Below are 15,396 nucleotides of genomic sequence, written 5' to 3' on the forward strand. Positions count from 1 at the left end.
AATCCGACAATTGGATGTTAAACTTGCTCCAATACTAGGAAAGTACTCATTTGAAATAATATATAATGGTATTCAAACCTGTGATAAAGAATGTGGATGTCCATCTGCCAAGGCCTCTTTCCGGATCTCACCAGGCACCATCTGCTTCTGGATATTTGGAGACTTGATTTGCCTTTAAGCAAAGTACATAAACAATACTGATTAAATGCTTAATAAAGAAATGCAAGAATTAAATTTCCACAAAAGAAATTTTACTGAATTCCTCAACTCGTTTCTTTAAATTGATATGTATCAAAGTAAGAAATGTTTGGCCTCATTGCATTGCTTGTTTATGCCACAGCAAGTTTTGTAATTTTTGTGTGGGTTAGCAAAGGTTACAAAAACAAGACCTTATATTTATAAATAAAAAAAGCATAGTTCGCACTAATCTGCTATCAATATTGAGTTGTTATTACTGTTCCTTTTCTAGATATATTTTCCATAACTGCTGGCTAGATCTCTCGATCGAACTTCAGTGACATGTGTTATAGAGGGATGGACTTCAGCAGCTCGTGTAGTATGAACACTTGCAGGCAGAACAAACTTTTTTCTTGTTCTTGAAACCTTGACTTTTAACTTTTTCCACTTTTAATAACACTTTATTTACACAATTCAAAACATATAAATATTTGACATAAAACAAATGACAGTTAAAAATCAATGTTAAGGTAAAAATAAGTGTCAGCCAAAAATTATTATATGAGAACTTGTTAAAATGTAGTTCTCCTTCATCTGACACAGTACTTAAAATGTTGTTAAAACCCCACAGCTGAATAAAATCCTCCATGTTCTGTGCGGCTCAGTGGAAGTGAAACTCCAGCCTTATTCTGGCTTTAACGTTGCACTTCCACAGAGCCACGGCATCAAGGTGAGGTCCCTCTTGTAGTCAGTCACTGCAGGACAGGTAAACGGCCATCTTTGCTTCACTGTTTAAAAATGTTTAAATCCGGGCCTTTGGCTCATTTGGCAAACTCCTCTTATTAATAGGGTGTTGCAAAAACCGTTCCAAAAAGACTAAAAATACATTTATTGAAACCTTGAGAACAAGACAAAATTGTCTTAGTTTTTGCTGAGTTTGTATTAGCCTTTAGAGACTTCTCCAGACAGTGGTCTGAAAAAAAATTTGAAGCTAAAATCCTTTGCATTAGCTTTCTGACTTGAATCTGACCTCTACTGGGAATTTTTTAACCAATTATCTTTACAGAATTAGTTTTATATGAATCAGCTGTGTATGCCATCTTTCTTGGACTCACCATTCTAATGGCCACATATAGACTTTGTTGTCCCTAAGTCACTACTGTATGTGCCAATTCAACTAGGATACTAGTTGCACAATCCTTTTAAACTAGGATTAAAAGGATTGTGCAACTGGAAGACACATTTGCAGTAATAAAGTCCCTGATGATGTCACTTCAACATGTCCAAATAAAAGCTATCAATGATATGCCCTATAGTTTTAAGTACAACCCATCCTGTAGCAAAACACCCAGACGACATGAAGTTTCCACCTCAGTGGTCTACAGGTAGGATTGAATATTATGGTTTGAAGGATTCAGTGCTTTAACTGGTCGTTATTGCAGAACACTTCAAATTTACTCTCATCAGACCACATGGTAAAAAAAAAAAAAAAAAAGACCCTGGTCACTGAGCGCATTTTTCAAAAGTAATCTAGCATTTTATTTTTTTCTTCTCTTATTTAAAAAGGTGCCTTTCTGGACAATCAAGGTCACTGTACAAAACCATAAAAACACAGTGCCAGAAACAAAATAGTTATGTGTTGTTATGGGGTTATTATGCTTATTTTAACACACAACCATGTTATTTGTAGTTAAGTAAACTCATCAGCTGTCCATGTTTATCCATTTCAGCTTTATTCATACATGCTAACCATGTTAATATTCACAATCTTGTTTTTGAGATGGACCTTTTAACTTGTATACAGTAGTAGTGTTGGAATTCTCAGTCAACTAGAAATAGGAAGAAATGCGTTTTGTATAAACTAAGCTTTACAAAGCAATGGACAGAATAGATAAGCTTTCTAACTTATTTAAAACCAAAATACTTTGAGCATATTCAAACATCCAAATTTGAAGAAAATACTGTTAGTAATGCGGCCATCCAGTCAGATTTAATGTCATACTGATAAAGGGCATAGTTATTTTAAAGGAATAAATTTCTAGTTTAAAGCTACAGTGTGTAATTTTCAGCGACATCTAACGTCCAGACTGCAGACCGCAGCAACATGAACATCTCCCCCCCACCGCTTCTCCCCCCCAACAGTACGGCTAGCGTTACGGGACAAAATGTCTTCCACAACGTCCGCATCACCTACCTTCTCAAGTGATGAGGTTTGTTTACATAGATAATTTTACAGATAGTATTTCATTAGTCTGTGTGTTCAGTACCGTCTCAGTTCATCTCTCTCAACTTGCCGTAGTTACTTTCAAGCGTAATGGGCGATCTCGCAATCGCTAGTTTGTTGGCTCTGCGCTGCTGTAGCGCAAAGATGTCTGCCTCCATGGCTGCGAGACCCGCTCCTATGTAATTATAAATAACGAATTCTAAGGCAACGCAAATATTAAAGTTAAGAGGCTGAGCTCGTAGATGATGATAAATAATATAGTTATGTATAATATATTACATTTCTGACTGTATATCCCTGAAATTATTACACACTGTAGCTTTAAACAATAAATAAGAATACTTTTTCTTAGTTAGAAAATTATTTAAAAAGTATTTTTTTATATAACCAGATTGATTAACCCATGTTGCTTTATTCACATTAAACATATAACTATTTTTTACAACAATGTCTGCGCTTTTATCATGCAATAAAACAGCTGAGCCACAGTGTAGGTAGTAAATCAGGTATGGACAAAGACTGTGTGTTTTGATTCATTGTGACTTGGCAAACATGGGCAAGACAAGACTCGACTCATAGAGGTGTAACACTGCAATATAAATCTTTCAACAACACCAACATAAAACAAAACAAAAAAGCAGTGTTGCAAGCATGTGCATACACAAACACACATTCCCCCCAAAAATCGAGCAGTATCGTAAGAAAAAAGATACACATACAGATTTATATATGCATGTAGGTATGTATGTATGTATGCAAGAAGGCTGACAGTGACATATTAGTGCTTAAGAGAACTCTCAAACCTTGTTAATAAGCTGTGACCAAGCAGCTGTTAAGGTGTACCACATTATTATTCTACATCCACACCTGTGTGTTTACTCTTGGCAAGAACTACAAGAAGCCCCCACATGTGGGCAAATATTTGCTGTCACACCTCTAGGAATGAGGTGAGTATTTACTGATGCGTCAGTCGGTATGATTGATGTTGGTGGGCAATAAGTATGAAGTATTGCAAACAAGTTGATGTATTCATTTGCCACACTCAACCTTGCCACTCATAAAAGTGCTTTATTAAATATTTTAGGGGAATTTTTGTCGTAAGAAATTATAACATGGAGGGACCTTAATATATCTGTTGATGCTGCACATAAGAAAATAACATATTTCGTAATATGTATATGTATATAATATATGTATGTATGTAATAACATATATCTATTTTTAGGTAAATGACAATGGCTTTAATCCAATACATAAGTAGTTGTTTTAAATGATTACATGCACATATATTTAATTTCCTTGTAAAGACATACTCATCAAGAGAGATTTTTTTTGATTGATTAAGATCTCTGTGTTTGGTTGTATAAGCTCAGAGGCATGTCCATGAAGAGCAAAGTTGAAATAAGGGCATATCGTTTATGACAAACATAACCTCCACTGGCACAGGTGTACAAACTTACAAGCTGGTCCTGTTTGATAGCTGATATACCCCTATAAAGGTATCAGTGCAATACAAATTTAAGTGTTTTGACCTAGGTGCAGGCATATGAGGGCACTTAGTGTGAAGCTTACTGTCTGAGGAGGATGAGGGAAGATTCAGACTAGTTCGTTGCAGAAATATGCATTTTTCATTTGCAATTGGGGATAAAATGTAGAGCAAGAGAGTAGCAGGGAACCATTTCCTCAACCTCAGATTGAGTTGTTGAGTTTTTTTTTTTTTTTGTTTTTCAAGCATAACCTCAAACACACCGTCTTCGGTGAAACAAAAGAAACTTCAAGAGAATTATATAAAATATCTAGAAGATAACTGTTAATCTCCAAGATTTTGGGTCATTCTTGGGTACAATTTCCAGGTGCTTGAAGGTGCCTTGTTTATCTGTTACAAAAGATTCTAAAGAAAAACACTGATTTCCAAAGATCAATAATCCTGTATAAGACGAATGTTCAAATGTAAAATAAATTGCATCCAGATACTTAAGGGGTTAATTGTGGTTTACAAAAAAAAAAACAGATATTTGTACAATCTACTTTAGCCTGAGGACAAAAGCTCACCTACTTTTGACAACTAAATAGTTGCATCACAAGTGATCTTGGAGTAAACAACAATAGGAATCAAATAAAGTGATGATATAAATTCAGCAGTCATCTTTGTTGCAGGTGCCACTTGTTTTAATTCTCCAGTAAAACAGGAAATCTAAAAGGAAATTATAAACCCAAAATTGCTTCTTTTTTCTACACCAACACCTGCAACAGAAACATTGTTTACAAATGTTGTTTCAGAGAAATTATGGAAATTGAACCTGTTTGTGTGTGTTTTGGCATTCAGTCAGGCATTACTGCACCTGGTGTTTGATTATAATCTCAGGAAAGAGGCCAAAAGTTATACTTGTTTGTTAGTGTGCATGAAAATACTTGTTTGTATGAATGTGTTACCCACCAACTACTTGTTTCTTCCTCATGTGAAACCGTCTGAAATTTCCCCCAAAATACAGACCATACCCTGTCTAACTATTGGCACAGTCAAACTAATATTTCCACAAGCATCGTCTACACGCCCACCTTCCTTTTCTTTAAATCGGCATCATACAAGATAGCCTTTTATGTAAGTTTCTCTGATAGGTAAAAGTTCATTTATTTAAAAAGTTTAGCTCAACCAACACATAGTTCGATTTATTTTATTTATATGTGTAGAACCGTGATGGCTTTAGGTGAAAACCTTAAGCCTTCATATTCACCCATAAAAAAATAAGTTGATGTGCATATACAGTGAGGAAAATAAGTATTTGAACACCCTGCTATTTTGCAAGTTCTCCCACTTAGAAATCATCCAGGAGTCTGAAATTGTCATCGTAGGTGCATGTCAACTGTGAGAGACATAATTTTAAAAAAATATTTAAAAATCCAGAAATCACAATGTATGATTCTTTTCATTATTTATTTGTATGACACAGCTGCACAAACCAGTATAAATCTGTGATAGACAGCAATTCTCCTTTGCTGAGATAATCCATCCCACCTGTGCCATATCAAGATACTGATTAGACAACATGATTTGTGCACAGGTGTGCCTTAGATTTCCCAAAATACCACTCTGAAAGGTGCATTTTTATCACATAGCACAAAACCACAGATGTTGCAAGATTTGAGGGAGTGTAAAATTGGTATGGTGACACTGAATGTGAACAACAGCTGTTGCTCATGTGCTGAATGTTAATTTCTCTACCCTAACCCGTCTCCAAAGGCGTTTCAAGGAATTTGGCAGTACATCCAACCAGCCTCACGACCACAGGCCACTTGTAACCACACCAGCCCAGGACCACCATCCATGATGTTGACCTCCAAGATTGTCTGAGCCACTCAGACAGCTGCTGAGACAATTGGTTTATATAATCAAAGAATTTCCGCATAAACTGTCAGAAATTGTCTCACCCCCAGATTCCAATACGGAGCGAGCTATTTTTTGCTCCACTTCGGATCAAGACCCACAATTGCAATGGCACCAAACAGGAAAAGTTAAGAAGATCTGGTTTGTCAAATTAAAATATGGTAATGACAGATCGGTACCTACAAATTAGAGCCTAATTAAACTATCACAGATTTAGACTCGTTTATGAGCAACATTTGAGGGAAATGGTGTGTATTGTGTATGCGGTAAAGGTTTTAGATCATTAAGTGAACAATAAAAAATGTAAGCAAAGCCAAATGTGTTGTGGTTATACTTTTGTTGAGTATATATATAAATATATATATATAAATTTTTCTATACAATGGCGTAACTATCGGTAAGCAGAGACTGCAGTTGCCAAGGGGCCCCCGACCTCTTAGGGGCCCCATCAATGACACCTGGTAGGAGCCCCTACGCAACTGTGGATTAGGACGTCTCTTTGCAGATGTAATGGTGCAAAAAAGTGGTATTAAACCCATCTGATATTAAACAGGTTGACCTGACCTTATTTATACCCCAACACAGACCAGATTTCAACATAATGGTGAGCCATTTAAACACGACCCCAATAGCAAAGCACACAGTGGTACTTTTAATTACTATGTTAATAACTATGTATCAGTTCATTAGACGGTTGGTAAAAAATACACTCATATAATATAAAATGGGTAATCCAGAGTGTAGATTAAAAGTATAACCGTTACATACAATGTGTTAGGAACGAAAAATTAAAGAAGAATGGGGTGTTGCACATTATATGGGGCCCTACCAGGTAACGTTGCTTACGGGCCTATTGTTGTGTCGCTACACCATAGTGTCTATATATACATTTATAGATATATATATATATAAGTAAATATATATACAATCATTGCTTTTTCCTCTCTCATTTGAGTCTGATGGGGAAAACTGGCCACTGTCAGTCAAATCTTTAAGCATCTTCGGTCAATGAGGCAGCATCCTCCTTCTCCAGAGTACAAATGAGAAAGGTATCCAACAGAAAAGGAAATCAGCCATTGCTTTGGCAACAGAGAGCCACCCAATGTCCATGGCTGTTGCCTTGCTGGGCTGTTTTCTTGAAACTAAATTTATAAAGCTTAATAAAAGTATTTCAGAGGATCTTCCCTTGACTTCTTTTTCCTGCCTCCTAACATGTGATTTTTTTGTCACTGTGACGAAGTACAATAAACCAGTAGAAATTACATTTTAATACAAGTGTTTCCTCAACCATTAAGAAGCTTTTGTTTGCTGTCAAGATTCCTAGATACTCTGCACTGATGCAGACTTGCTTTTTAAGGGCTGAACGGATCTACCCCCTACATGGTTTGGGGCGGCCCTTAACATGACAGAGGCTCCGCAGGAAAATGCAAAGGGAGGGTAAGTGTGTGGGGGAGTGTTAAGGGGCCAGTTTCGGATTGGGCCCTTACTGCTGAGAAGTTAAAAGGTGTAGGAAGCTGAACTGTTTTTCTTTTTTACATTTTGTTATTTATTGAAAATTATTCAAAATTGCAGATGGCTTAATATCTAAAATTGTGATATATATTCCCTTAGATATATTTTTTGGAGGGGATTAAACATAAATGAATAAAATAAAACATGGCGTTTTAAGATGTCATGCTGCAAAATTGATAGACATAGAGAGAGAGAGAGAGAGAGAGAGAGAGAGAGAGAGAGAGAGAGAGAGAGAGAGAGAAAGTAACCTCCTTTAAATCACATATATATTAGCTTTAGCTGTACAATAGCCTTGCTAAAGTTTATTTATTACAATGACCTGCTCGTTATGCCTCTCTTTGCTTTGTTTCAAAATGAATGTTAATGTGTCTCATCTATTATCTTCCCCTCTATTTAATGACCGTTAATAGGTCAGCCAACGTAGATCCAACAGAAACAATGTGATTAAAAACACATTCATCCTTTGCTCAGACTCACTACATATCATATGCTCTGACACTGATGTCCATTCAGCACAGACACACACTCCATCCATGCTGTCACACAACACATGTGCACAGCTACTCGCGTGCAAATATTTAATGTATTTATCTAAACAAAAATGGAAAAAGTCGTACTGCAGCCAAAAGAACTAGTGTCTGTTATAGTTACTTTGGAAACATATTTTATTTTAGGTGTGCAGCTGCAGTGTATGATTATAAGGATCCTTCTTTGATAACCTGTGGTTGGATTGCCTCTGACCTTTGATCTGTGTGTATAGAGCAGAGGGGAAGGGTTGAGCTGATAGGAGAGCCTAGCTGACACTAATGAGACAGCACCCCTGAAAAGATAGATGAGCTGAGTGGAAAAGGAAACCCTTCAAACTATCTCAAGGACTGCTGGATAGCTCACAACAGCTGCATGCAACCGTTCAAGAGGCATAATGAATGCACAAACATGGAAACACAGCAGAGGATCCATGCAGTGGCTGTGCAGAAGCTACTGTATTCTTATAATATTTGATCCGCATACCTTCAAACACTATTCCAAAGCAGAAAGTGTGCAGAATGGATAATAAATGAGGAAGAAAACCGTGGTGGATCCAGGATGTGCAGTCTATACTGACATTTAATGTCAGGCAGTAGGTTAAATGTCGCAGCTGGACATTAAATCTGCTGCTTGGCTTACAATGAAATTATATAAATAAAATACTATAAATGTGTTTGAATGGATTATTAAATGTCCAAACTTAATTATTTAATGTTTGAAAAAGAAAAAAAAAATGTTTATGGATTCTCTGCATCCAATCTGTATGCGTCACAACTGTCCTGAAACTAAAGCTAGGTAAAAGGTTGTCCATTAAAACCTACAAAGCCATACACCAAAGTCACAAATCTTTCAATTGTTTTTACAATGAAAGCTGGAACTAAAAAATAGTGAATCAGTGAAAAATAGTGAAACTTTAAACAATGCATAGTTTTCTGTCTCACTGTTTTGCATCACATTTTGTTAGTGTATTACTCAAAATCTGGTGGATCAATTAAATTTTTCCATAATATGGTTCAAAAGGTATAAAGATTTTTCTAAGACTTTTTAAGTAACTTCCATGTAGACACAGATGAATTAAAAGTGTGCACAAAGTGCACGCACAATAAATAACTACTTATTCAGGTACATATACACTCCATGCCAATCCATAAATCAAATGATAATTGAGTAGCACTCTGCCAGTAATAAACAGAGCTGTATAAACAGACAGTGTCTGGGTTAGACACACCACCTCCCACTGCCATGCCGCTGGCGGTCTGCCGTGTGGTAAACTCAAAAAAACCCAAACACACACACACCTAGAAACAAATACACACAGTGAACAAACAGCAATGCAAAGCCAGAAGCAGAACTCTTTATCTTTTAAATTCACTGATACTGGTGTAAAAACATACAAATGTTATATGATTATGGGAAAAATACACATATGAGAAGCCATGAGATAGCAGTAAAATGTGAAGAATCTTTGCAAAAGTCAACACAATGTAGAGTAAAACCCTAAAACATAAAGATTCTAACAGTGCCACTAATGTCCCTGAAATGAGGCCCAACTAACCTACGTACTTAAAGGAGCAATAAGTGAAATTGTATCACCAGGTGGGGCTGTTGAGCACTGACTGTAGACCAAAACAAGATGTGTGACAAGTGACAATTTTTTCTATCTCCACTTCAGCTCCAAATGCACCCCCAACCGTCGTTATGCAAGGTTAATATCAGCAAAACAGCATCGCCTTTTGGAGGGACATGTCTAGTGAAGAAATTAGAATCTCATAACTTTATAATACTGTTAGCAACAAAATTTTATTTTGGCCATTGATCGTCTTTGGGTAAATTTTTTGATCTACTGGATTTGCTCTCAGTCATAATGCCACTGCGCTGCTGTCTCTGGGCATGGAGGAGCCAACCAGGAGTGGCAACTACTCACATAGACTTGCATGCATGCCCAGCTGGCCCAGCTTACAAACATGAGACTAGAGAACAACACAAAAAGGTGGTGTTTGACTTTATACCGTATTCCATCTAAAAATATACATCTGGCTTTTCAGATCAATATTTTTGTTCTTTCAATCTAAAGAAGTTAATCTTTGCTTATTGCTCCTTTAATTAATAAAATAAATAGGAATGGCAGGAGCCCAAGAGCACACATGAACATGCAGTGTATGAAAATGTGTTTAACAGACACATTGAGTATCTACTTACCCAGGTCTGCAGATGTATTACGGAAACAAGCAATAAGATAAGAAAAATCTAATCATTAATCTGATCAAAACCAGTTCAAAGTATGTATTCAGAGACAAGAATTACGTAAGGGAAGAAAGATGAGTTGGTGGAAGTGGTTTCAAGTGGAAAGAATATACAACCTGAACAGTTTATATCTGATGGTTAAGTCTTATATAAATAAAGCACTTTGTAATGATTTGAGATCTTATAAGATCCGGTCAGCAAGAAGAGGACATCTCTTTGAAGACACCCAAATGGTACATGCACTGGGGTAGTCAGGAAAGTCACTGACTTTTTGAACCTCACCTCTCAAGATCAGTAATTTTCTTCTCCTTGAAAGATTTGTCCACTTCAGCTTCCTTTAGTGCTCCCTTTAGCCTCTCCACCTCAGCCTGGGAGTTCCCAGACTCTTCTCTGTAGCGGACCACTTCCTGCTCGAGAAGTCTCAGACGATCTGCGATGTCTGGACAGATTCTGACAGTTTCTTCTGGGTTTTGGTTCTTTTTTATGTAGGTGTTGTGTAATTGTTGTGAACACGTAAAAAGACAGAGAAATTTTGTCAAATGAATTTAACTAAACAAGTAGTATTAAGCTTAAAATACTGTTCTAGGCAGTACACTTGTTTTTATATTTCTGCATACATTGACGAGAACAGGACAGTTGAAAGAGAATGTATTTGACACAAGCGTTTTTAACAGAAAACCAAACACCTAAAGTAGCACCTAACAAAAGTATTCCCACAATATATGTAATACAACTGTAAAATCTCTTTGCATTCATATTAGGAAATATGTGTGTGTTTAAGTGACATATCAATACGAAGTGGCCCATGATTAAGAAATGGAAAGAAAAAACTAAATTGTCTTTTTAAATGAAAAACAGCGGCATGCATTTATATTCAACCTCTTGACTCAATACTCTGTACGACTAAATACTTTTGCAATTAAAGTAAGAAGCACAAAGTGTTTCATCAGATAAAAACTGCCAAAGATTCAAAAATCTTCAGCCATCAAGGACATGATAACTTCAAAAATGATTTTTAAAAATGATAACTAAAGCTAGACCTTCTTTCTCACTAGCTTTGTATTGAGAAAACCATTTGGATAGCTTGTTGTCAACCATATAGGATTAACAGCTTTTATTTAAATAATATGTTTCTTCTAAGAATATTCCTCAAAGGTCTGAATTTAAGATTGCATTTTTAGTGTGAAGGGTTCACAGATTAATCACCCAGGCCTGTATTTCTTTACAGCTTCTCTAGAGTCCCCATAAGCCTCTTGGATGTTTGCGTTTACTACTCTGGTTACCTCTAGTTTACAGGAGTCCTCTGTGAGACATAAGATCAAGATATTGGTTATGCAACTCAACCATGCTTTAAGTTAAACACCTTAACCCCTGACCTTTCTGTTGTATTCCCTGATCTGCATGGTGCTTTTTGTTCACTAATGTTGTCTATAAGGTCTCCAAGGCCTTCCTATAAAAGCTCCAATTGCAGAGAGAGGGACTGTATCTGTAAATCTATATCTAAATGTAAAAAACTTTCAGAGTTTAAATACTTTTGCCATACCTTACGAGGAGATAAACTTTGATGAAAACTGTCATTTGACTAAATGTACCTTCCCTTTCACTTAGTCCATCAGTATTCTCCTTCAGTTAGCCAGAATATATGTATAATCCTGGAAAAAAGTTCTAGGATGATACCCTTATAGACTAATTTTGAGAATAATTCTACCTGTTAAGAAATCTTGTACAAAGTACAAGATTTCCAGAGTGTATTCTTAAAAAATGTATGAAAATGGGAAAAGATTTTTATGTTTTGTTTTGTTTAGTTTGTTTTTAATATAGCGTGCAGGAGGTCAATCAAAACTTCATTGTGTTCCCAATGCTGTAAAAACTTGTAGAAAAAAATTCATTTAAACCATATATTTTAACATTTTTGTTAACAAAAATTTTCGTCATATTCTGAAACACACTTTTCAGAGCAGTGCGGTGTCAGGCAGGTGGCTGTTGTAAACAAATTGGCGGGTGTGTCTCGGGTCATGGATCCCAAAGGGGGAAAAAAAGGAAGATAGCAAGAACAGAAGATTCAAAGAAGAATTTGCGAATAATTTTTTTTCATTACCAATTTGGAACAATTGCCTGCATGTTTAATTTGTGATGAGAAGTTGTCAAATAATAAAAAGAGTAATTTTGAACGGCATTTCCAGGGAAGACATGCTAAATATGCAGCCGAACACCAAGTTGGGAGTGAGAGAAGAAAAGTGATTTCAGTACTTCTCACTGCATGAAAAGTGGGATTTTCGTCAATATGCGGCACTGTAGATTGTCGTGGAACTTCAGGTTAGCAGCAGTTTACGACAATTTGCAGGCTTCGCCGAAAACTCCCGTAAATTTTCAGAAATTGACGTGGACTCTCTTAGGCAGTGTTCCCCCCATGCCTCCCCCCCATGGAATTCTAGGGGAGGCTTTAACATGTAAATGAACATGCTGTGAGCTATACAAATGCAAATCAGGGTTGCAGGGGGGGTTTTACTCCAAGTGACATTTTTCTAAAAGGTAAGAATATAAAGAGATCAGGCTCAGTATAGCCTCTTACATTTTAGCTTGAATTGATTTATTTAATTAAAGTATAGAGACCAAAACAGATCTTTAGCTGACAGAGCAATACATTTAGAGCAGTAATTATAAAAAAAAAATTGCATTTAAGATAAAAAATAAAATGTTGTCTGTCAATATGCTAAATTCACAATTACTTAAGTGGAAAAGTTTCAAGAAATGGGTCTGAGATGATTCACTTTATAACATGGCGCATTATACTGTTGGAAGTAGCCATGAGAAGATTGGTACACTGTGGTCATAAGGTCCGGCCAGGTCAAGATCCGCAATTGCAATCGCACCAAACAGGAAAAAGAACATCGACAAATTCCGGTTCGTCAAATTAAAATATAGCAGCAACAGATCGGTGACTAGAAATTATAGCACAATTCTTATATATATATATATAAAAAAAAAAAAAAACTAACACCGTTTATTTAAATGATTGGATCCAAACTATTGGTTATTCACCAACGAGGAAGCAGATTTTTCATCTCCATCAAAATATTTATTTTATACCGAGGGACTTAAACTTTAATCAAATCCATTCAAAAGAAACTTCTTATTACAGGAATGAAAAGAGAGGCTGAGTTTGGGAGTAGTGAACAAGTTCATTAAAAAAAAAGCAGTTTTGAATTATCCTTATCCCCGTTACAAAAATCTACAAAAATATATATAGGCTATATATATTTGGGCAGAAACTGAACATATGCTGGATGATGGTGGGATTTTTTTTAATATGTCATATTAAATTAAGCGCTCACAGGGTTCATACAGGAATGAGTGACTCTAATTTAATGCTATTTTAATGCTATTTGAAATGATTTTAATGCCATCAACAAGAACCATGTACACAAGTTATTAGCCTACATGAAATATGAAGGAGCTGTAAGCAGAGTTCCATGACTCCTGTATGTATGTAAACACACACACACACATATATACGTATATATATATCCTCTAGCTTTTTCTCCGCCTGGAGCGATATAATATATCTGACGAAATTGTTTTTATAAGCATTTTTTATTAAAGAATTATAAATACTTCGATAAACATATTTAAATAATTTTAGTGCCAATTAAGGCCTTGATAAAAAAAAAAAAAAAAGAATGATTTTTTAATTATTTTTATTGATCCGCGGACACCCTGGTTCATCTCGCGCATGCTCTGTACGATCTCCAAGAAACTCAGAGCGGCGCGGCTGGATCCACAGTGGAGGATGTATGATTTGCTTTGTGCAGGCGGTCAGGAGCGGAGTATGTGGGATTTCAGGGTAAAACTCCTCTTGGACGCGATGGCGACTCTGCATCGAACAAGACGAACTTAAAGAAGAGATGCTAGCGGTAAATATATGTTCAATTACTGCCTGCTAAGCTAAAAGCAGCCTAGCCCAAGCTACGGCTAATAGCAGCCTAGCCTAAGCTACGGCTAATAGCGGCTAATAGTAGCCTTGCAAGAACAAGCTTTATTAAAGTGTATTTTTTGTGATTCACAGGAAGCAGTACGCCGTCTTCACAACTCGGAGACTAATTGCAGGCGCTTGAACCGGAGCAAGGGTAAGATTTAAAGAATATGCTTTCATTCTGCGGTAAAAGGAAATGGATACCGATCATAGCTGTACATTTTGTTTTCACAGACCTCCTATTTGCTCGGAGCCATATCAGCAAGTCCAGATTTGCACGATGTTGATAAAGACGACATTGTGTGTAAGTGACTTGTTTTAATGTTTTCTCCTTCCTTGTTACTGTGACTTGCGTTTGATTTTTTATTTATACCACTCTCATTTAATTGTTTTCCAGCTGCCTGTAAGACGTATTTTCAGATGGTACGCAGGAGCTTCAGATATACGCAGCCAGCCAACACGCTGAGTGCGGAGGCTATCTGCTCGGAGTCGGGCCAGAAGAAAGAGGGTAAGACTTTATTTGGTGACTATTTTTCAGGTGCATTAATAGATGTGTTGTGTCCATACGCAGTGCGCTGATTCATTGTTTTTTTTTTCAATTGCTGAAAGCGAGGCAGAGTGTGCTAGCAGATGAGGAAGTGGAACTCTGGAAGTCCGCCTTCGTCGGCGGTGTCTCTGGATGGATTGTACGGTCGCCGCCATTTCGTAGGCCGGATCTCACTGAACTCTGTGTTAAGCTGCAGTCCCGGTTAGAAGCGATGCCGAAGTACAGGGCCACGCACAGTAGGCGTCTGCACATCGGACCCGCCTCGGAGGGAATGCTGCCAGTTACCTCCAACCCCGAGGAAGCAAACGGACCGTTCACGGACTTTTAATTTTTAGAAACGCATGTGTTTGGATATGCGTTGTATATAGTTGTGTGTTTTAATAAAGCTCTTTCTTTGCATAAACAGCTTCCTGGCAAATCTTTATTTCCTGTATAAATTCATTCATGTCCTTGATGGTAGCATAAAAATTGTGTAGTAGTGTAGGATAACATAAATACACACCATATGAATGAATAAATATATGAATGAATAAATAAATATATATATATATATATATATATATATATGAATAAATATATATATGTAAATTTATATGTAAATATATATATATATATGCCAACCAATCACGAGCGACTTTACTTGTTTAAAAAGAAGTGGTTCCGTCCAATACTCAGTAAGAAAATTAAAGCCTGGCGTGGCCACATGTGGTTTTGCTGCCAATCACGAGCGATTTCATTTGTTTAAGAATAGTGGTTTCAGCCAATACTGAGAAGGTTATTCAAGCCAGACCTGGCCAGCCGCGCGG

General features: G+C 36.6%; 1 protein-coding gene across 1 annotated transcript in view; it reads right to left on the minus strand.

The window, feature by feature from the left end:
* LOC119784299 (ERC protein 2-like) overlaps positions 1–15,396 on the minus strand; it is a 226,543-nt gene that overhangs the window by 123,549 nt on the left and 87,598 nt on the right. Inside the window, exons 13-15 of the mRNA XM_038286276.1 lie at positions 10,353–10,546; positions 10,026–10,031; positions 79–172 (exon numbers count right to left, since the gene is read on the minus strand). Of these exons, the coding sequence (XP_038142204.1) occupies positions 79–172; positions 10,026–10,031; positions 10,353–10,546 (294 nt within the window). The remainder of the gene's footprint in view (positions 1–78; positions 173–10,025; positions 10,032–10,352; positions 10,547–15,396) is intronic.

Source organism: Cyprinodon tularosa, unplaced genomic scaffold (genome assembly GCF_016077235.1).
Source record: "Cyprinodon tularosa strain WSP-4 unplaced genomic scaffold, ASM1607723v1 ctg223, whole genome shotgun sequence".
Taxonomy (NCBI): domain Eukaryota; kingdom Metazoa; phylum Chordata; class Actinopteri; order Cyprinodontiformes; family Cyprinodontidae; genus Cyprinodon; species Cyprinodon tularosa.